This window comes from Malus sylvestris, chromosome 5 (assembly GCF_916048215.2).
Source record: "Malus sylvestris chromosome 5, drMalSylv7.2, whole genome shotgun sequence".
Classification (NCBI taxonomy): domain Eukaryota; kingdom Viridiplantae; phylum Streptophyta; class Magnoliopsida; order Rosales; family Rosaceae; genus Malus; species Malus sylvestris.
In genome coordinates, this window is record NC_062264.1 from 13,524,933 (window position 1) to 13,545,929 (window position 20,997).

General features: G+C 40.5%; 1 protein-coding gene across 1 annotated transcript; it reads right to left on the minus strand.

The window, feature by feature from the left end:
- Positions 1 to 869: 869 nt before the first annotated feature.
- LOC126622565 (uncharacterized) lies at positions 870 to 20,997 on the minus strand. Its single transcript, XM_050291349.1, has 3 exons — positions 20,628 to 20,997; positions 3,388 to 4,959; positions 870 to 2,922 (listed from the first exon to the last, which is right to left on the minus strand). Exons 1-3 carry the CDS (start codon positions 20,995 to 20,997, stop codon positions 899 to 901), a joined length of 3,966 nt encoding a protein of 1,321 aa, XP_050147306.1. The 3' UTR covers positions 870 to 898.

The following is a 20,997-nucleotide window of genomic DNA, read 5'->3' on the forward strand; positions in this document are numbered from 1 at the left end:
AAGGCTTTTTGGCTCTGGTGATAACTACTAAACACTTCATCTTGTTATATGTTATGCACTCAATTTTAAGTTTTGAATGAAATGGGTATGAGTTCTAATATTTGGATCTATAATGATGACACGCCTTCTAAGTAGCAACCAAGCAAAGAATGATGAGATCATGCAACGACTTTAGAAAACAACAAATTCAAAGATTATTAACTCTCCAAAGAATGTTTAGGCTTAAGTCTCACAGGGTTATAGCGTTAGTTTGAGTTACTTCCTTCAAGCATGTTACAAAAACTGATTTTTTTCTTTCTTTGTGATTATATGTGAATTCGTAAACAACAACGATGACCAAGCATAAACAAAAGAGCATATCAAACTTCCATCCATGTTTGTAACTTTCTTTAACGGTCATGCAATTAAAAACCAAATCCTCATCATTGTGTTGGAAGGTACTCTAAGACACACATACACAAAAACAACTTTTAAAACGACTCTTTTTTTTGGGTTTTTTCAAAACTTTTTCTATTTTTTTCTTGAATGTTCGGATTTTCTGGTAAAGCCACATAAAAACACATCAAAACTTTCTAAAAACACTTAAAAACAATGAAAAACAACCTTTGAAATGCTAGGTGATAAAATCCTACGAATTTGACACAAAAACACTTTGTTTACCCCCCCACACTTAAACCAAACATTGTCCTCAATGTTTCAAACATAGACTCACACAAAAACAAGCAAATAACACAACTAGCAAACATGACAAATATGGTAAAGTAAAAGCAATAAAGAGTAGGGTTTAGAAACGCAAATCTGATTATGATGCCGGAGCTGCCTAGGTCCTCATTATTTGCATGGGTTGCCTCCCAAGAAGCGCTTGCTTTAACGTCTTCCAGCCGGACGATGCTTCCAATCAAGCTTGAATAGGGCCCACGGGTTGGAGATTGACTTCCTCCACGGTCTCCTCCTCAAAAGGTGTGAAATATGGCTTCAAACGATGTCCATTGACTTTGAACTCTTGTTGCGTCTTCAAACTTTGAATTTGAACTGCACCATGCGGAAAAACATTAGTAACAATAAAAGGTCCAATCCATTTAGAACGCAACTTACCTGGAAATAACCGAAGGCGAGAATTGAAAAGTAGCACTTTCTGCCCGATAGAGAACGTCTTGCTCCGAATCATCCTGTCATGGAAGGCCTTCGTTTTCTCCTTGTAAATACGAGAGTTCTCGTAAGCTTCATTCCTAACTTCCTCAAGCTCGTTCAATTGAAGTTTCCTATGAAGACCTGCGGCATCAATGTCCATATTAAAGGTTTTGATGGCCCAATGTGCTTTATGCTCCAATTCAACCGGAAGATGGCATGGTTTCCCATAAATGAGCCGAAATGGGGACATTCCAATTGGTGTTTTGTAGGCCGTGCGATACGCCCATAATGCATCATTCAAGCGCAAGCTCCAATCTTTCCGGTTTGGCCCTACGGTCTTCTCCAAAATCTGCTTGATTTCTCTATTTGACACCTCCGCTTGCCCACTTGTTTGAGGATGATAAGGTGTTGTCACCTTATGCGTGACACCATATTTCTTGAGTAGCGCTTCAATGGTGCGATTGCAGAAATGAGAGCCCCCATCACTTATAAGTACCCGCGGCATTCCAAACCTTGCAAAAATGTTAGTCTTAACAAAATCTGCAACCACTTTAGAATCATTAGTACGGGTGGCTCTTGCTTCCACCCATTTCGAAACATAATCAACCGCAAGTAGAATATAAACAAAACCATGAGATGAAGGAAAGGGACCCATGAAATCTATGCCCCACACATCAAAAATTTCAACATTAAAGATGGGACTTTGCGGCATTTGGTCTTTTGGTCCTATATTTCCAGTTCGTTGACAACGATCACATGCAATGCAAAAAGTTCTAGCATCCTTAAAAATAGTAGGCCAATAAAAACCACATTCAAGTACTTTACGTGCAGTCCTTTGAGTGCCAAAGTGACCTCCACATGCATAAGTGTGACAAAAGTTTAAAATAGACTGAATTTCAGAATCATGCACACACCTACGAATGATTTGATCAGAGCAATATTTCCATAAATAAGGATCATCCCACACATAATTTCGTGCATCATACTTAAGTTTATCACGTTGGTTTTTATTGAACTCACTTGGAATGACTTTAGATGCTAAATAATTAACTAAATCCGCATACCATGGCATACTAACCTCAATGGACATCAATTGCTCGTCCGGGAATGTCTCTGGGATCGGCACAACCTCCTCTTCATGCACCAAACGGCTCAGGTGATCAGCCACAACGTTCTCACTTCCTTTCTTGTCTCGGATTTCGATATCGAACTCTTGGAGGAGAAGCATCCATCGAATAAGCCTTGGTTTAGCCTCCTTCTTCGTGAGCAAGTACTTCAACGCTGCATGATCAGTGTATATTATTACTTTAGTGCCAAGTAAATAAGAACGAAACTTATCTAAAGCAAAAACAACGGCAAGAAGTTCTTTTTCCGTTGTGGAATAGTTCAATTGAGCATCGTTCAAGGTCCGAGAGGCATAATATATGACGTGTGGCTGTTTGTCCTTCCTTTGTCCCAAAACAGCGCCTAGAGCATAATCGGACGCATCGCACATAAGCTCGAAGGGAATGCTCCAATCTGGTGGCCGAATGATGGGGGCCGAAGTTAGCATCTCTTTGAGGTGTTTGAACGCCTTTTCACACTCCTCGTTGAATTCGAAGGACACATCCTTTTGGAGAAGTCGGCATAGGGGTGTGGAAATCTTTGAAAAGTCCTTGATGAATCGCCTATAAAATCCTGCGTGGCCAAGAAAAGAACGTACCTCTCTAACCGAAGTTGGAGAGGGTAAGTAGCGTACAAGATCTATTTTCGATTTATCAACTTCAATTCCCCTTTCAGAAACGATGTGCCCTAAAACGATGCCTTGTTTTACCATAAAGTGACACTTTTCCCAATTTAAAACAAGGTTCGTTTCCACGCATCGTTTTAAGATTAATGTGAGATTTTCCAAGCAACCATCAAACGAATCGCCAAAGACACTAAAATCATCCATGAATACCTCAATAATCTTCTCAATGAAATCGGAAAAGATACTTACCATGCATCTTTGGAACGTGGCCGGTGCATTGCATAATCCGAATGGCATGCGCCGGTACGCAAAAGTACCAAATGGGCACGTGAAGGTGGTCTTTTCTTGGTCGTCCGGAGCTATGACAATTTGATTGTATCCCGAATAACCGTCAAGAAAACAATAAAAAGAATGACCGGCTAACCTTTCTAACATTTGATCGATGAATGGTAGTGGAAAATGATCCTTCCTTGTGGTGTTGTTGAGCTTCCTATAGTCAATGCACACTCTCCAACCTGTTTGAATACGGGTTGGTACAAGCTCATCCTCGGCATTCTTCACCACAGTAACTCCGGACTTCTTCGGGACAACTTGAACCGGTGAGACCCAACGGCTATCCGAAATTGGATAAATCACTCCACAATCGAGAAGCTTTATAATCTCCTTTTTCACGACTTCCATCATCGGAGGGTTGAGCCGGCGTTGAGCCTCTCGAGTTGGTTTAGCCCCCTCCTCTAGAAATATGCGATGCATGCATGTTGTAGGGCTAATTCCCTTAATATCGGCCAATGTCCATCCAATGGCTGTTTTGTGCTCTTTCAACACCCGAATCAACTTTTCTTCCTCTAATGCCGTGAGTGATGAAGAGACAATGACGGGCAACGTCTCTTCATCTCCCAAGAATACATACTTTAAATGATCCGGCAACGGTTTAAGCTCAAGAACGGGGGCCTGAATCATAGAAGGTAGCAACGTATTAGTGGAAACGGGAATTGGAATTGGGTTAGAAGGCTTACCACGATGTTGGGGCAATGATTCCAAGGCAGCCACAAGCTCGGCATGCTCCTCCTTAGGTACGGCCAGATTGGGCTTCATGCCAAGTCCTTGTGCAATCGTTGTTTCAAGGGGATCGTCTTCCAACATATCAAGATAATCCTGCGCCAATTCATCCAATATATCAATAGAAAAACAAGAATGATCATCTATAGGAAATTTCATAGCTTCAGAAATGTTAAAGTTAATAATCTCCCCATCAAATTCCATTGTCAACGTCCCTTTGAACACATCGATCTTGGTGCGTGCTGTTTTCATGAAAGGCCTCCCAAGTAGAATCGGCAATGGGGTGACATTTGGTGAGTCCTCCATCTCTAAGACATAGAAATCCGCTGGAAATATCAAGTTATCCACCTGCACCAACACATCTTCCAAAACTCCTTTCGGATATGCATTAGAACGATCGGCTAATTGAATTATAACACCATCGTTTTTAAGTTCTCCTAAGTTCATGGATGCATAAATTGAGTATGGCATGACGTTAATTGAAGCTCCTAGATCTAACATAGCATGTTCAAATTTAGTATTGCCTATAACACATGGAATTGTAAAACTACCTGGATCTTTGCATTTAGGAGGTAGTTTTCTTTGCAAAACAGCGGAAACATTCTCACTTACCTGGACCACTTCTTTGTTCGAAATTCTCCTTCTTGTTGTGCATAGTTCCTTCAAAAACTTGGCGTACCTAGGTACTTGCTTAATTGCGTCAAGAAGAGGTATATTGACTTGCACTTTCCGAAACGTCTCCAAAATGTCTTTCTCGTTCTCCTCCTTCTTGGATTGCTTCAACCTGCCAGGAAAAGGCACGTTTAGTGGAATAGAACTAGGAGAAGTTGGAATTGAACTTACCTTGGCCGAATTATATGGATTGGAAGTGCAAGATGGCTGCGGCAAAGGTGGTTCCCTCCTTGCCGTGGGTGTTGCTTCTGTGTTCTCTTCAAACTGCAACTTTTCATCCTCTTCATGACTTGTTTTGGATGCTTGGGGTTCAGTTCCAACTTGTTTGCCACTTCTCAATGTAATTGCTTTGGCGGTTTCGAATCCCCCTTTTGGATTTGCAACGGTTGAACTAGGGAGTCTTCCTTGGTCTCGAAACTGTCCCATAAACTCGGCAATTTGCCCCACTTGCTTCTCCAACTCGTCCACCTTCTTGTCCCTAGTCTGCATGCCCTGCGCCATAGAAGTTAGTAAATTAAAAATTTGATCATTATCAATAGAAGAACCTGATTTTTGGGCGGGTTGTGCTTGGGTTTGATTTGGTGCAAACGGCTTTTGATAGAAACCCGGGGGTTGTTGCCTAAACGTGCTTTGTTGTTGGCCTTGTTGGGGTTCTCGCCATTTGAAATTCGGATGATCACGCCAACCGGGATTGTAGGTGTTAGAAAAGGGATCATTCCTTTGTTGGTATTGTTGCCCAAAGCCCACGGCATTGAGGGTCTCCCACCCTCCATTCTCAATCAATTGTGGGCACTTGTCCGTAGGATGTCCTTGCATGGAACATACGCCACATGCACTTACATTTTGAACTTTTGGCCCTTCCACAACCTGAGAAAGCAAGGTAGTAAGGTTAGCCATTTGATTTTGAAGTTCGGTGATGGCACTTACCTCATTCACTTGGTGTTGCCGTGGGGTGCCTCTTTGTCCAACACCTTCGTATTGTTGAGCGTTCAACGCTCGATTAGCAATCAAAGTCTTTGCTGCCGTGGGGGTCTTGTCCACCAAGGCTCCTCCCGCCGAAGCATCTAGCATTTGTCGTTCGATTGGTAGAAGTCCCTCATAGAAGTATTGTAGAAGAAGCTCCTCCTTCATTTGATGCTGTGGACAAGAAGCAACAAGAGATTTAAAACGTTCATAATATGTAGGAAAAGACTCACCTTCTTCTTGTTGAATTCCACTTATCCTTTTTCGTAGGAGGATGACTCGAGAAGTTGGGAAAAACTTCTCCAAGAAAGCTCGCTTCATGCTCTCCCAAGATGTGACCGTTCCGGGAGCTAATTCATATAACCAATCTTTCGCCTTATCCATAAGAGAAAAGGGAAAGGCCTTCATCTTCAATATACTCCCGTCGACATTGATTGGAGTCATGCTTGAACACACCACCTCGAATTCTTTCAAGTGCTTGTTAGGATCCTCCATGGACAACCCATGGTACTTCGGAATATGGTGGAGCAAACTCGACTTTAACTCGAATTCCTCGGTCTTTCCTTGGGCAGCCGCCGGATATTGAATACATAGAGGTGCGGCATTGTCCAATCCCGAAGCCGAAAGCTCCTTAATTGTACGATTGTCTTGTGCCATGACTGTCTCAACTTCACCTACTTGAGCCGTGGGTTCCTCTTCCTCAATCTCAACTTCGGCTTCCGAATTTGAACTTGATTCACTAGGTTCTGGATTCTTCCTCTTTCGTCTCAACTCTCGTTCAAAATCGTCGTCAAAGTCCAAGATGTGTTCACGAACCGGATGAGAGCTCCGAGTCATAAACTAGTACCTAAAAACAAGAAACAAAAACAAAGTAAAAATCTGGACTCAATTAAAACAAATTGAAATAAAACAATCCAAGGGATTAGCAACTTTGCTAATCCCCGGCAACGGCGCCAAAATTTGATGTGAAAATTATGTTGACACTCAAATTAACCCTCTTTTTATCAATTGTAGCAAAGTATGTAAGTAGGGATCGTTCTAAACCGGGGATTAGGAGGGATTGCAAAATCACTTGAAAACAGACTCAAATACGTAAAAACAAGTTTAAAACACTAAACTAAACTCAAAGAATGCAAAACTAAACCTTAAAACACCAAAACAAACCAAAAAACTCAAAACAGCCCAAAAACACTCAAAACTGCCTTAAAGCCACAATCTGGGCAGTTTTGAACACTAGACTCAATCTTGGACGAAAATTGGTTTTATCTTGACCTAAGACACTTAAAAACATAAACTAAAGTGATTTCTAACTACTATGACTCAACTAAGTAAATGGGGATTGATTTTGGACGAATTTAACTTTTAAAACAAAAACTTTAAAAACAAACTTTAATGAAAACGATTTTGATGAAATAGAATGGGGAAAGGCTAGTTAGAAGGTTCCTTCTCCACACATGAAACATATGCATACGACTCGATCTCCAATTACTCTTTCAACGAACCATGAATGACAATGCCCCAAATTAACTAGATTGACCAATTAACTCTCAGATTTCCCTAGATTCATTGAATTGAATGGGATACGCATTACAACCAAATTATTCTTATCAAGGACCCTAACTATGGAATACGCATGATAGAGACACATATCAAAGATCATTAAGTTCAATGGAAATCATAAGCATTGACGAGGCATTCATAACTATGGGATACGCATGTTACTCTTGCCTAGGATTTACTTAACACAATCGTGACTAGCGACTTTTACTACTTATGAATATAAGTTAATAACGATTAGGTGAAATTCCCTTATACTCTAGCATCAAATTCATGCATGCAACCTAAGTGTCGACCCTCAATTAACATACATAAACATGTTATCAATCAAATAGATAAGTAAACCACATTCGCGATTCATGAAATCATAATTGGAAGAAATCAAGTCATATAAAACATATGATCATGGCTTTGAATTCCCCTCTAACTATAAAGAAATTAGTTCCTCATGTTCGCAAATACACAAAGACAAATAAATTTAAACATTGACATAAAGATAGAAAACACCTAGAAACGCTCCACAATCCAAGCTCCTTGAATGGCATGCACGGCTCCAAGTTGTCTTCCTTCTTCTCCTTGCAAACTCACGGCACAAGAGGTATGAATGGTGAATGGTGTAGTGAAAATCTGGTAGAGGGTGGTGAATGAATAGGTGCGGCAATGGGTTGTATATATAGGCTGAAAATTCACATTCCTAGGTAGCAAAGGACAAGGTTTTAAAGGCCTAAATTGCATAGGATAATAACATCCAATCCTATAAGGAAAACAAGTCAAAAACCCAAAAGGGATTGGGAGATAAGATGCAGCACAAAGAGTGTGAAATGATAAGGCTTCTAGAAACCAAAATCCTAAAGGAAATAAGGTAGAAAATTCGGCACAAAGTTAGGGTTCTAGAAGGATAATACAAGGCAGATTTTTAGGGGTTTCTAGAAAGGTTCTAGGCGCCCTTTTGTGTAGGATAAGGTTAGGTCTTCTAGAAATCCCATTTTAAGCATCCTAATCTAGTTAGAAACCCCCCTAATTGGCTGAAATGTGGATAGTTTAGGATAAGGATAAGATAGGATAGGATGAGGTTTTGGATAAGATACCTTATCTTGAGCTGATTCTTTAGCTTTAATTCTTCTTCTTCATGTAGGAAACCTTGCTTGAGTAGGAAACTTCATACATCTAGGAATCCATCTTCAATTAGGACTCCTATATTGATTAGGAATCCCAATTCATTTAGGAATCCTTCATTCAAGCCATTTCCTTCTTCAACTAAGAAACTTTGTATCTTCAATTCTTCAACTTTGAAACGCCTTCCTAGCTTCACCAATTCCTCAAATTCGTCCATCCCTTGTGCCTCATGTGCATGAACTCCATTTTAGCCCAATTTTGCTCCAAAATGCTCCAAATTGCATCCTTTTGCTCACTTTGTCTCTAAAACCTGAAAACACATGAAAATAGCTTAAAAGACTAACTTAACTAAGAAAACACAACATAAATGCATAAGAACTAACTAACTAAGGCGCATAAATATGCTCCTATCAGTGGTATGACCAAAGAACTTGGGGTACAAATTCTGGCCAACAACCTTTAGCCTTGTCCAAGCTGGTTTTCAAAGTCCGCTTGATTATTTTGTTGATGGCTTCAACTTGTCCATTAGATTAGGGATGAGCTGGGGAGGCAAAACATAAGTTGATGTTGAACTTAGAACAGAACATCCTGAACTTATTGTTGTCGAACTGTCACCCGTTGTTAGTGACTATCGCATTGGGAATGCCAAATCTGCAAAGGATGTTCTTTCATACGAAGTCTTCTATTTTTACCTCAGTAATGGTTGCCAAGGGTTCTACTTCGGCCCATTTTGTGAAATAGTCAACTGCAACGATTGCATAGCAAACCTTGCCCTTCCCTGCAGGCATTGAGCCGATCAAATCAAGTCCCCATTGGGCGAAGGGCCAAAGGCTGATCATAGGAGTGAGCGGCTTGGGAGGGGAGTGAGGAATAGTTGCGTAGCATTGACACTTATCACATGAGCGAGCTATTCTAATGGCATCTTGGTAGAGTGTTGGCCAGTAATATCCTTGGTGAAAACCCTTGTGTGCTAGGGATCGAGATCCAGCATGATCTCCGCAGACTCCTGCATGTATTTCCCGAATGACAGTTTCCAACTCTGCGGGCGTAAGGCATCTTAGGTATGGTAGGTTAAAACCCCGCTTATAGAGTTGGTCATTAATGATCAAGTAACAGGTAGCCTTGTATAAAATCTGCTTAGCTTGGACTTTGTCATTTGGAAGGGTGCCATGAGCAAGGAATCTATAAATCGGGGTAATCCAACTATCCCTCTGTTGTAAGTTGCACACTTTCGCAGCCATGGTGCTTAGTGCTGCCAACAATTCGACCTAAATTTTTCTCTCAATCTAGTCTTCCACCGCTTAGGCAAGGCGAGCCAAAGCATCTGCATGACTATTTGCCACTCAACGAATTTGGGTGATCTGGTAGTGAAAGTGCTTGAGCAACAATTGTGTTTGTGCCAGATATGCTGCCATGGAGCTATTTTTAGCGTTAAAGTTGTTAGTGACCTGGTTAACCACCAATTGGGAGTTATTGAAGATATTAATTCATTTAACTTCAAGGTGTTTGGCCAAACGTAAGCCTGCTAGAAGGGCTTCATATTCGGCCTCATTGTTTGATTCCTTGAATTTGAACGAAGAGCATACTCCATCGCCATTTTGTCAGGGGTCGTAAGGACTAGTCATGCTCCATAACCCTGTTGGTTGGACGAGCCATCAACATATAGACTCCATACTGGGGTTGTTGGTTTTATTTTCTGAGCTTCCGAGGGTAATAAAACTACTTCTTTAGGCGTAGAAACAATGTAAACAAGATATGTGAAGTCGGCGATGAAGTCTGCCACTGCTTGGTCCTTCTCAGCTGGCTTTGGTTGGTAGGAGATGTCAAATTCACCCACCACTATCGCCCATTTGATCATTCGCCCAGAAGTGTCAGGACTTTGGAGTATCTGTCAAAGAGGATGATTGGTAAGCATGATGATGCAGTGTGCTTGAAAGTAAGGGCAAAGTTTTCGAGCAGACATGACCAATGCTATAGCCAATTTCTTAATGTTAGAGTATCATGTCTTCGCATCTTATAAGGCCTTGCTAGCGTAGTAGACAGGATGTTCGACATTACCATCCTTTCGAATGAGAACGAAACTTACTGATGAAGTCGATATCGACAAATAGATAATGAGAGTGTGACCAACCTCATGTTTGGAGAGCATAGGGGCTTTACTCATGTAGTCTTTGAGGTTCTTGAATGCCTCAACATATTCATCAGTCCATGTAATGTACTTCTTACTTCCCTTAAGTGCTTTGAAGAAATGAGCACATCTGTCTGTGGCCTTAGAGATGAACCTAGTTAAGGCTGCCATTTTTCCAGTAACACTCTGGATGTCTTTTGAAGTTACCGGTTTCTTCATGTCGAGGATTGCTTGGATCTTCTCGAGATTAGCCTCAATGCCTCGTTGGCTTATCATGAAGCCTAAGAATTTTCCAGAACCTACGCCAAAGGCACATTTGTTGAGGTTCAACCTCATTCGATGCCTCTTCAGAATGGTGAAAGTTTCAGATAGGTTGGTGATATGTTGGTCAGCATGTTTGCTCTTGACTAGCATATCATCAAAGTAAACTTCCATGTTCTTCCCAATCTGTTCGACGAACATTGAATTGACCAATCTCTAATAAGTCGCTCATGCATTCTTTAGGCCGAAGGGCATGACTTTATAGCAATATAATCCCCTGTCAGTAGTGAAGGTTGTGTGTGGTCCGGAGGGTTCATGAGGATTTGGTTGTATCCTGAGTAAGCATCCATAAAGCTCATAAGTTTACACCCTGCCGTAGAGTCTATAAGTCTGTCTATGAGAGGAAGGGGAAAGCTATCCTTTGAGCATCCTTTGTTTAGGTTGGTGTAATCGACACACATTCTCCACAAGACCTTTTTGAGCAGGAGACTTTCCTTGGTCGGATTCTTCTTAACAAGGATAACATTTGTTACCCACGTTGGATAATTGACTTCGCGGACGAAGCCTATGCCTTTGAGTTTTTCAACTTCTGCCTTCATTGCCTCGTACCGTTTAGCATCATTAGATCTTCGCTTCTGTCTCACTGGCTTGGTCTTGGGGTCAATACTTAAGCAATGACAGATGATATCCGGAGAGATGCCTGGCATGTCCTCGTATGACCAAGCGAAGACCTCAGTGTTCTCTTGCAAAAAAGATATCAATGCCAACCGAATGGTGAAGGAATATTTTGTGAAAACATGTTCATTTAAGCAACATCTATAAGCATGCAATTAACAATTAAAGGCGGAATCATACTTGCATGCACTTAAAAACAAAACATTAACCATGAAATTCAAAGCCTAGTAGATTGGTGAACCAAGACTCAACTCAAATCAAAGTGAGTTGAAATTTATACCTTTGTAGATTCCTCTTTGCATAAGCAAAGGCTAATCACCCAAAGAGAAGGCCTTCATTCCTTGCATCTTAAATCTATGGATTTGGATAGAAGAATAGGTTTCTCCAAGTTCCCAAAATTGAGAACCTCTAAGTCTCTTCACCAAGGAGAGATTGGAGAAGAAATGAGTGACCTTGGAGTAGTGGGATTGCTAGATGCACCCTCCAAGGGGCCGGCCTCTTTAGAGAGAAATGGAGAGACATGTTCTCTCCAATTTTCTCCAAAACAAACCCTTAATGAATTTTGGCTATAAAGTCATATTTATACCTTTATTCATTTGAGTGGCAAACTTGTAAATAAGTCCAAGTTCACTACCCTTAACCATATGGCCGGCCTTAGGGTGTTGTTTGGGCTTTTGGGCTTTTGTGAATTAAGTTGTCATACAACTTAAGTCAATGGGCTTGACGTTCGAAGCCCATTGAGCCTAAACGTCCAAAACTATCCCGAGGTCTTTAACGAACTTATTCGTTTGATTAATTAACATATTAATTAATCCTTACCATAAATAATTAAACCATTTAATTATTCTTACTCATCTCCATTGTGTCTTCAATCTTCACCTTACACGGTGTACGATTCATTAGGTTCCTTTTAGCGAGGCAGTGGGCGATTCAAACTCTTTCAAATCAATTGTGAATTGAAACTTACTTTCAATTCTCCCTTTAGTGATTATACACGTTTAGGGCTTCCACAAACCAAGAGTGACACCTAGCAGCATATCATGGTTACCCAAGCTAATCAGAAGAGGTGGAGAACCTATTCAGTTTAGGATTACAAATGCAATACGGTCTTTCTCTAATACAATACTCTTGACCACATTGTTTGGTTTGATAGTTTATTTATTCATGTCTACTATCCAATGTGATTCGTGTGCTTATATGATTACCTTGATTGTGATTTGGAACGCATTCCTAAATCTCATTCATACTCTGGCCAGAGATTCTAAATCATATCATAGAGTATTCTCCCTCAAACGGTTTGAAGGTTAGAGATCCCTTGTTGCGCATTCACTTGCCTCCATGGCTAAGTGGCTTAACCCCAACGATGCCGTGGACACTCTAATGGAATGACGTTTGACATAATCAAAGATCAAGTACTTAACCACAAGACAATTGTGATGCCTCAGGTCAAAGGACTACTTTGCATTATCCCAACCATGAGTTCTCATGTGACATGAATATGAGAACTCTTCGTTGATCGTGTTCAGTGAACTCATTCTCTATTGAGCACCTACGTACTTGTCTTGATGTCACACACACCAATGACTCGAGACTAGTCACTCTCCCTGAGAGAAGACACAGTACGTACTGATCTTAACGGACTGTCAATGCCCAATTGGCAATCCTATGATCAGGAACATTTAGGATGTGTCTACGAAAGAATGGTCTCATGAATCTAACTTCATTAGATCGCATTCTCCCAATCACATATTCCTTGGACTTTATCGTTTAAGCATATAACATTTATATGAGACGGCTCAAACAATAATCTTTGCCCTTTATATTAAACTAGATTAGTTTAACATGTGAAATGTCCGTAAAGTATCATCATATGATTGGCTTTAGGGCACATTTCCAACAAATGGGTGGTGACAAGGTGGTGCCAATCTTTACCATGTGATCTGGATAATCTTTTGAGATAGAGACCTTATCCAACTCTTCAGCGGGTTGTGCTTGCTGGGTGGAAGAGTCATCTCGATGATCGTCGGGTTGACTGTTGCCACTGTGAAGATCCAAGTTGGCTTCGTCTGGGCTTATCTTTATGACTTGGTCATGTATAGAAAGGGTTTCCTTAGGGATCGGCAGGTGCTGTTGCTTGACCGAAGTGTTGTAACATGATCATGCACTAAGTTGATCTCCTCTGATGTAACCATTGCCATAGGGGGTTGGAAATTTCATCAACAACATATGTGTGGATACCATGGCCTTGAGATCATTGATGCATGTATGTCCCAAGATGACATTGTATGCCGTTGGGTAATCAACCACCAGGAAGTTAGTGGTAATGGTAGCTGTATAAGGGCCTGTACCAATGGTGAAAGGTAAGTGTATGCTCCCCAAAGGTTGCACGATATCACCGGAGAAGCTTAATAGAGGAGAAATTGAGTGATCGAGCAAGTGTTCAGCTACATTAAGTGCCTTGAAAGCTTTAGCAAACATGATATTGACCGAAGCCCCCGTGTCTACCAAGATTCGTCGTACTTCAAAGTTGGCTATGTAAGCTTCCACGATCAATGGGTCGTTGTGAGGGTAAATGATACCTCTTTCTTCCTCAGGGTAGAAACATATTGGATCCTAGTTTGGCTTTTGATACTTGCCTCCCCTGATGTCTTCCACATGAAACACTTGGTGGCCAGACCTTAAAGCTCGTTCACTATTTTTCATGGCCCTGTTGGAAGATTTAGATATGGGTCTGCCATCACTTATGGAATATATCACATTCACCTGACGTTGGTTACGGTTAAAGCTTTGAGGGTGAAAGAGGAATTGATCAATTTTTCCTTCACACACCAAAGCTTCAATATGATCACGAAGGGTGATACACTTCTCGCCGTCATGGTCGTTATGCTCGTGGTAGCAGCAAAACGTGCCTATGTTCTTCGTGGGCTTGTAACCCGACTGCCTCGGTATTGGCTTCGGTATCAAGTGTGCTATGCTGGGGTAAATGGCTACGCATGTGGCGTTCAAAGGCATGTATGTCTCATACCTTGGGGTAGGGCATGTCCTGACACGTGTTTGGCCCACTGTGTTGACTGCCTGGGGACGGGCATTATCGTGGCGATACCTTTGGTTATCACAATAGTGTCCCTTACTCATTTTTACTAAAATGGGACTGGTGAGGATGGAAATCTTTCATTTTGCCCTAAGATTGATATGTCTGTTAACTTGGCCAAGTATTAAGTAAAGCAAGAGGAGGCATCGCTGCCGTTTGGAAGGTCGATGTCTTCTCATTTGGTTTGATCTAGCTTCCACTCCCTACTCGCTGGTAAGGGGTGGCTGTGGGGGGTTTCCCTTGATATGTCATTACCTCAGAGGATGCATAGTTGTAAGCATGTGCCATCACCTCAGAGTAAGTCTTCCAAGTGTTGGCATTGATCATGTACTTGAAGAAACAATCATGTAGGCCTGCCGTGAAGGCTTTGAGGGCAGTCTTGTCGTTTGCCTCGGCACAATGAGAATACTCATGGCTGAAACGGCCAGCATATATACGTAATGACTCGTCTGGCTTCTGACGAATAGTGTACAAGTCATCCGCAGAGTGCAAGCGATCGGTCTGGAAAATGTGTTGAGAAACAAACAGTTTCCTTAATTCCTCAGATGAGTCTACCGTCTCAAGTGGAAGATGGCAATACCAGTTTAGAGCTCCACCAAAGAGGGTAGAGGGGAAGAGAAGACATCGCTCTTCGTCGGTGTGCATTCGGTATGCCATGGTGGACTAAAAAAGGTTAAGGTGTTTAATCGGGTCCTCCTTTCCAGTATAGAGTTGCAAGCCAAGCTTCTGCTTTTTCTTTGCTTTGAGGGGGGTGTCGAGGATCCTCCTTGTAAGAGGGCCAGGCCTAGGTTGGTTCCCATCAGGTATCTCAGCTTGTCGTTCGGCCTTCAACTTGTTTACTTCCTTAAGGAGCTGTAAGATAAGAAGGTCTTGAATAGAGTCATGTACCACTTGAGCTTTCTTTCGTAAATCTCCATCTTCTCTTGGAAGTAGGAAAGTTTGATCAAGAGCATGTGATTTTTCCCTGGACTCACCGTACTAACTTCCAAGGTATGTCTGTCGGAACATCTCTGAGTCCCTTATACCTTCGTGTTTCTCTAGGACTTGTTGCCCCTTCCCCAAATTGGTAGCCAGCCAAGGACATGGGAGGGGACCGAGTCTTTCAGAGACCCTTGGGTTATTGATCTTCGAGTTTACATGGATGGGATTGTCTCGACGTTGCTTTATTAAGTCTTGACAGTCGCAAAATACGGCTTTCGATCCTTCCACTCCTTCTGTAAAGAGGCGTCTTCCTCCATTTCTCCTACTTCGAGTCGAAGCAACTGGGTTGAGAGAAGTCTCATGTTGGTTGCCATTTCGATAAGTAGCTCGCTCCTCAATAGGAATACCTTTGTTGAAGGCAAATGACCCTCCGTGTTGGGTGGCACCCAGTTGATGGTTGACTTCCATAGGGGTGATGAGCTCGTGTGCTTTAGTATATATAGCCTCATGGAGCATCTCGAAGACCTTCTCATACTGCTCTTGGAGGATCTCATTCTTCATCGCTATCTTGTTGTTCTGAGCCTCCAGCTCATCGACTTTAGCCTGAAGAGCAAACTTCTTTTGTTCCTTCTTTCGCTGTTTCGCACCAGGTGCAAGAGAGGTGTCATTCTATGTGCTGTGGCTTCCTTCGCTCCCCATATTGGAAAGGGATGCCTAGTCAAAAGAGAGTGTACGAATGGTGGAAACCAGCTTAACAAAGCTGAAGAGAATGGGAATAAGTGTCGTTCCCACAGAAGGCGCCAAATGTTTATGCGCAAAATCAGTGAGGACTTTGGTACAACAGAAAGTGTTAAGTTTGTGACCTTCGCTAGATTACTCCGGTCGCTAGTGTGGATAAGTATGTAAATGGATAGAGATAGGGAAGCAAACACAAGATGTACGTGGTTCACCCAGGTTGGCAACGTCCACGGAGTAGAGGAGTTCTCATTAATTGTGAAGGGTTTACACAAGTACATCGGTTCAAGCTCTCCTTTTATGAGTACTAGTGAATGATTTAGTACAAATGACATTAGGAAATATTGTGGGAGAATGATCTCCTTTTATAGAAAAGAGTTTCTAGCTTTGTTTTGACATTAACACGTGTTGTGTTATGATTGGGTTCTGATGTTGACACGTGTCGCGCTATGATTGGCTTCTGATGTCGACACGTGTCATGCTGTGATTGGCCTCTTGGTTGGAAGGAAACTCTTCTGGGTCCTTGACGGTATAACGTTGACTGTTGACTGGTGCTCGGTAGGTTCGGGATTGGTCAAGTATGGTACAAACAAACTAAAAATAAATTAGTTCCACATGTCTTTAGAAACTGAAATAAACATTAAAACCAACGTTGAAACAAATTTAAAGATAGAAAGAACCAGGAACGTCCCAGCAACTCCAATGGCAGATTCGAACCTTCCTTGGATTGCAAGCCACGGCACAAAGCTCCTTCTTCCTTCCTTGTTGCATTACTTGAAGAATTTCTGGGAAATTGGCGTGAATTGTGGTGTAGAATGAATATAGGGGTGGTGATCTGATTTGTGTGACAGAATGATGTATTTATAGGCTAGGCACGACATAAGGCTGAGTAGGAATAGGATTGTGTAACCAAAACCCAAATGGAATGGGTTAAAACAATCAGAAACCAAAGAGAATTAGGCTAGAGTTACACGGCACAAATTCCTGCTAGGAAAGGGATAAATTCGGCCTAATTTAAGAAGGAAAAGGACTAGGGTTTGGCAGAAATCCAAAAGGAAAAGGATTGCAGGTTCTAGAGCTTCTAGAAGAGGGGGAGGTGCCAGATTTGTAGGGACTTCTAGAAGGAGTGTTATGTGGCTGATTTCTAGAAGAACAAGGCCTAAAACATGTGGAACCAATGTAGGAACATATAAGACTTCTAGAAATCAGGTATTTAGGTCCCCTTGCAGCTGGATTTAAGGCATGATAAGATTAGGATAGGATAGGATAAGATAAGATAAGGTTAGTTTGGATAAGATAAGGTTGGATAAGATTTTGGATAATGTTCCTTCTTTTGAGCTGGTTCCTTATCTTCTTTGTCTTGGATTTATTTCTTCAACTCTTTAGCACATTCCTTGACATCTTTGGTCTTCAAATTCATCCATCCATCTTGCTCCACTTATAAGCTATCCATTTCAGCCCAAAACTGCTCTAAAATGCTCCAAAATGCACTTTCTTGCCAACTTTGTCATTTGGACCTACAAACACACGAAAATACATTAAAACACTATAATAAGTAGAAACTAGCTATGAAAATACAAGAAAACAAGCTAACTAAGTCGCATAAATATGCTCCTATCACACGGGGACCATAAATCCAATTTGGCCATCATTTCTTTACAAGACAAGAAAACCTAGATCAAATCAAATCCTAATTAAATCATATAAAATTACTAATTAAATCATATCTTAAAATACTTTACTTTTAATTTTCCAAGACCCCCTCTCTTAAAATCATGATGTGAAATCATGAGTTTGCCAAGAAGGAAATTTTAATTGATACGTTGAAACTAATGCTAACCTTTTGAAGGCTCAGCAAATCACAATCTGTCAGAACTAACGCCTCTTTTCAAATGCCTAGCTAGAACTAGTGCCAATTTTTTCGAAAGCCCAACTAGAATAAACACCTCTTTTCGAAAGCCTAACTAACAAATCATAATCCTCGAACTAACGTCTTTTTTTTAAGGCTTGATAAATAGATCTCTTGATATGTTGGAACTAACGACTATTTTCGAAAGTCCAATTAGAATAAATGATAATCTTTTCGAAAGTGCAACTGAAACTCATGCGTCTTTTCGGAAGCCCCAACCACCAAATCTCTCCTTTTTTTAATATCTTTTTTCTCATCTTTTTTTTTTATCCTCTTTTTTTCTCTTTTTCAAACTCAAAAAGAAGCTAAACTTACCAAAACAAAAAAAAACACACATGATAGTAAACGGATCCTAACCATGACAAATTTTTTATTTCTTTCCTAATCTCTTCTCCAAGGCAACGGAACCATACTTTTTCTTCCTTTTTTCTTCATCATGACAACGGAAATTTATCTTCTTCCAACTGTTGTAGAAAATCTTCACCCTCCGTTCATGGCATGTGGGTGCACAAAGAAAATTAGCTTCGTCCACCCATAAGGAAGCTCTCACAGCAAAGTTCGACCAAGAGTCGAACTCTACTTTAATACGAAGTTGAAAATAAAGGGTTGAGGGTAAATTTGGAATTCTCTACAATCTCACAATTCTTAAATACTATTTCAATATTGTATTCTTCTCCATAATGAGGTATTTATAAGATTACAAATGAGCAATACTTGGAAATAAATCAAAACAATCTCTTGTCTACAACACAAGGAAACCTAAAGCAAATCAAATCATATCATAATTCTAATTAAATCATATAAAATCACTAATTAAATCATATCCCTAAAATCTTCCCTTATTTTCCAGGACAAGGATTATCTGCCCTCCACTTCCGGTGCCATTCCCGTGCCCTCCTGTTTGTGTGGTCACGGTTAAGCCACGTCAACATTTTATATTACTACTCATTTTTGTCTTATTATATCTATAAAAAAATAATATAAAATGTTGACGTGGCTTAACCGTGACCACACAAAATAGGAGGGCACCAGAAGTGGAGGGCAGACAATCCTTGTCCTATTTTCCAACCGTTTTTTGTCTCTCAGGCAGGGCGTGGCCATCATTTCTAATAAGTAGGGTCAATTAAACTTTAATACATCAATAATTATTATTATATGAATATTACAAATTTAATATTTAAGACCTAATTGAGTTATCATGCTAAATCATATGATAATAATAGTATTGCTAAGTATAACTTCTTCTTTTTTTAATACAAGTATAACCAAAATTTTATCAAGGGAAGAGATTGAAAAGATAAACAAACAATAAGAGAATCAAATGCAGATTTAAATTTATTTAAAAAAAAAAACAATCAAATTCAAGACATGCATGCTTAAGCCCAAATGTCCCATATCTCCTGATCTTTGAGCATATGTGATATTAGATTATGTTTAATGAGGCAAATATTATTGTACAAATAAATAAATAAAAACTTTAATATTGTTGTGGCCTATATTTATCTAAGGAGAAGAGGGGTGCGGCAGCAAGAGAGAGAATGGAGAAATTATAAGGATTCTTGTGTGTGTTCTTATTCCCCCACATAGTGCCTTTATTTATAGTAAAGAATGAAGAGAGGATTAACTTTTCTACCAAGTAAATATAATTCTACAAGGAAAGAATAACTATAAACCAAATCTATCTATGATTAACACAATCACAATTCGAGATTATCTTCAACACTCCCCCTTGATTGTGTAAATACTCAAGTAGATTCATCATCATGTAAAGTTGAGGAAGTCGACCCCGTCGTCACTAATATGGGAACATGCTAGTCTCAAAGAGAAGGAACTTGCAAATGGAAAAAAGTCTCACAACACCTGGCTATGGTAAAACTCAATATGGGACAAAAATCCATAGTCAAAGGAAAAAGGTGAGTTCATGCAAAGCCAATTTAAACGTCTACGGGAAAAATGACCAGCCTAAGATGGGTGCCCCGTTAAAACCTCGTTAGGTAGTAAAAAATCAAAGGTAAAAAGGAAAGAGTACATTAAGATCAAGTGAGTATACTTCAAGATACTTCCCCTGTTTAACATAATTCCAAAGAGAACTAACAATGTTACAATTTAGAAAGTTTACGTATACCAATTCCTTTAACAAGCTTTTGACATGTTGTCTTCGGCAAAGATTTGGTGAAAAGGTTAGCCAGGTTGTCCTGGGAATGGATTTGCTTGACTTCAATCTTCTGATGCTCTAGTTGCTGATGAGAGAAAAAGAATTTCGGTGCATTATCCTGGGTGTTGTCTCCTTTGATGTATCTCTTCTTAAGTTGTTCGATACATGTTGCATTATCTTTGAAGATCATTGTAGGGACATCAACAATGGAGGAAAGTCCACAGGTGCTTCGAATATATTACATAACTACTCTCAACCAGAAGCATTCCCAAATAGCTTCATGTAGGGTGAGAATCTGAGCATTGTTCAAGTAAGTGGCAAATAAGGTCTGCTTGGTTGACCTCCCGAATATAGCGGTGCCTTTAATGATAAAGATGTAACCCATTTGAGAGTGCACTTTGTGTGAGTTAGCTAAGTACTCAGAGTTAGCATAACCAACAAGGTGAGAATCAACTCAAAAACTGAGGAGAGTTGTAGCACTTCTCGATGATTCATAAGGATATAACAAACCGAAATCCGTCATACCTTTGAGGTAACGAAAGATGTCTTTAACACCCGTCCAGTGTCTGGGTGTGGGCGTATGGCTGTATCTTGCCAAAAGATTAACATCAAAGTAGACGTCCAGTTTAGTGCACTGAGCTAAGTATAATAAAGCGCCAATCATACTTAGATAAGGAACTTCATGTTCCAAAATCTCTTTGGCATCTTCCTTAGGACGAGAAAGATCTTGTTTAGCATCTAGCACAACTATAGGGGTACTTGAAGGCTTCACTTTATCCTCATTAAAACAAGGCAACACCTTCCAGGTGGAGTGTGACTGATGTGCTAGGATTTCATCCAAACAGTACTTGATCTCCAGGCCGGGACAATATCGAGTTTTCTCAAGATCTTTCAT

What these genes read in the sequence shown, in the direction of transcription:
- LOC126622565 (XM_050291349.1), bottom strand. Translation starts at nt 20,997, where the DNA reads ATGAAAGATCTTGAGAAAACTCGATATTGTCCCGGCCTGGAGATCAAG. An exon ending in CATCTTTCGTTACCTCAAAG is followed by an intron (nt 4,960 to 20,627) that starts GTATGACGGATT and finishes CAAATCCAAAAG; the next exon opens with GGGGATTCGAAACCGCCAAA. An exon ending in GGATGAGCTTGTACCAACCC is followed by an intron (nt 2,923 to 3,387) that starts GTATTCAAACAG and finishes GCATCGTTTTAG; the next exon opens with GGCACATCGTTTCTGAAAGG.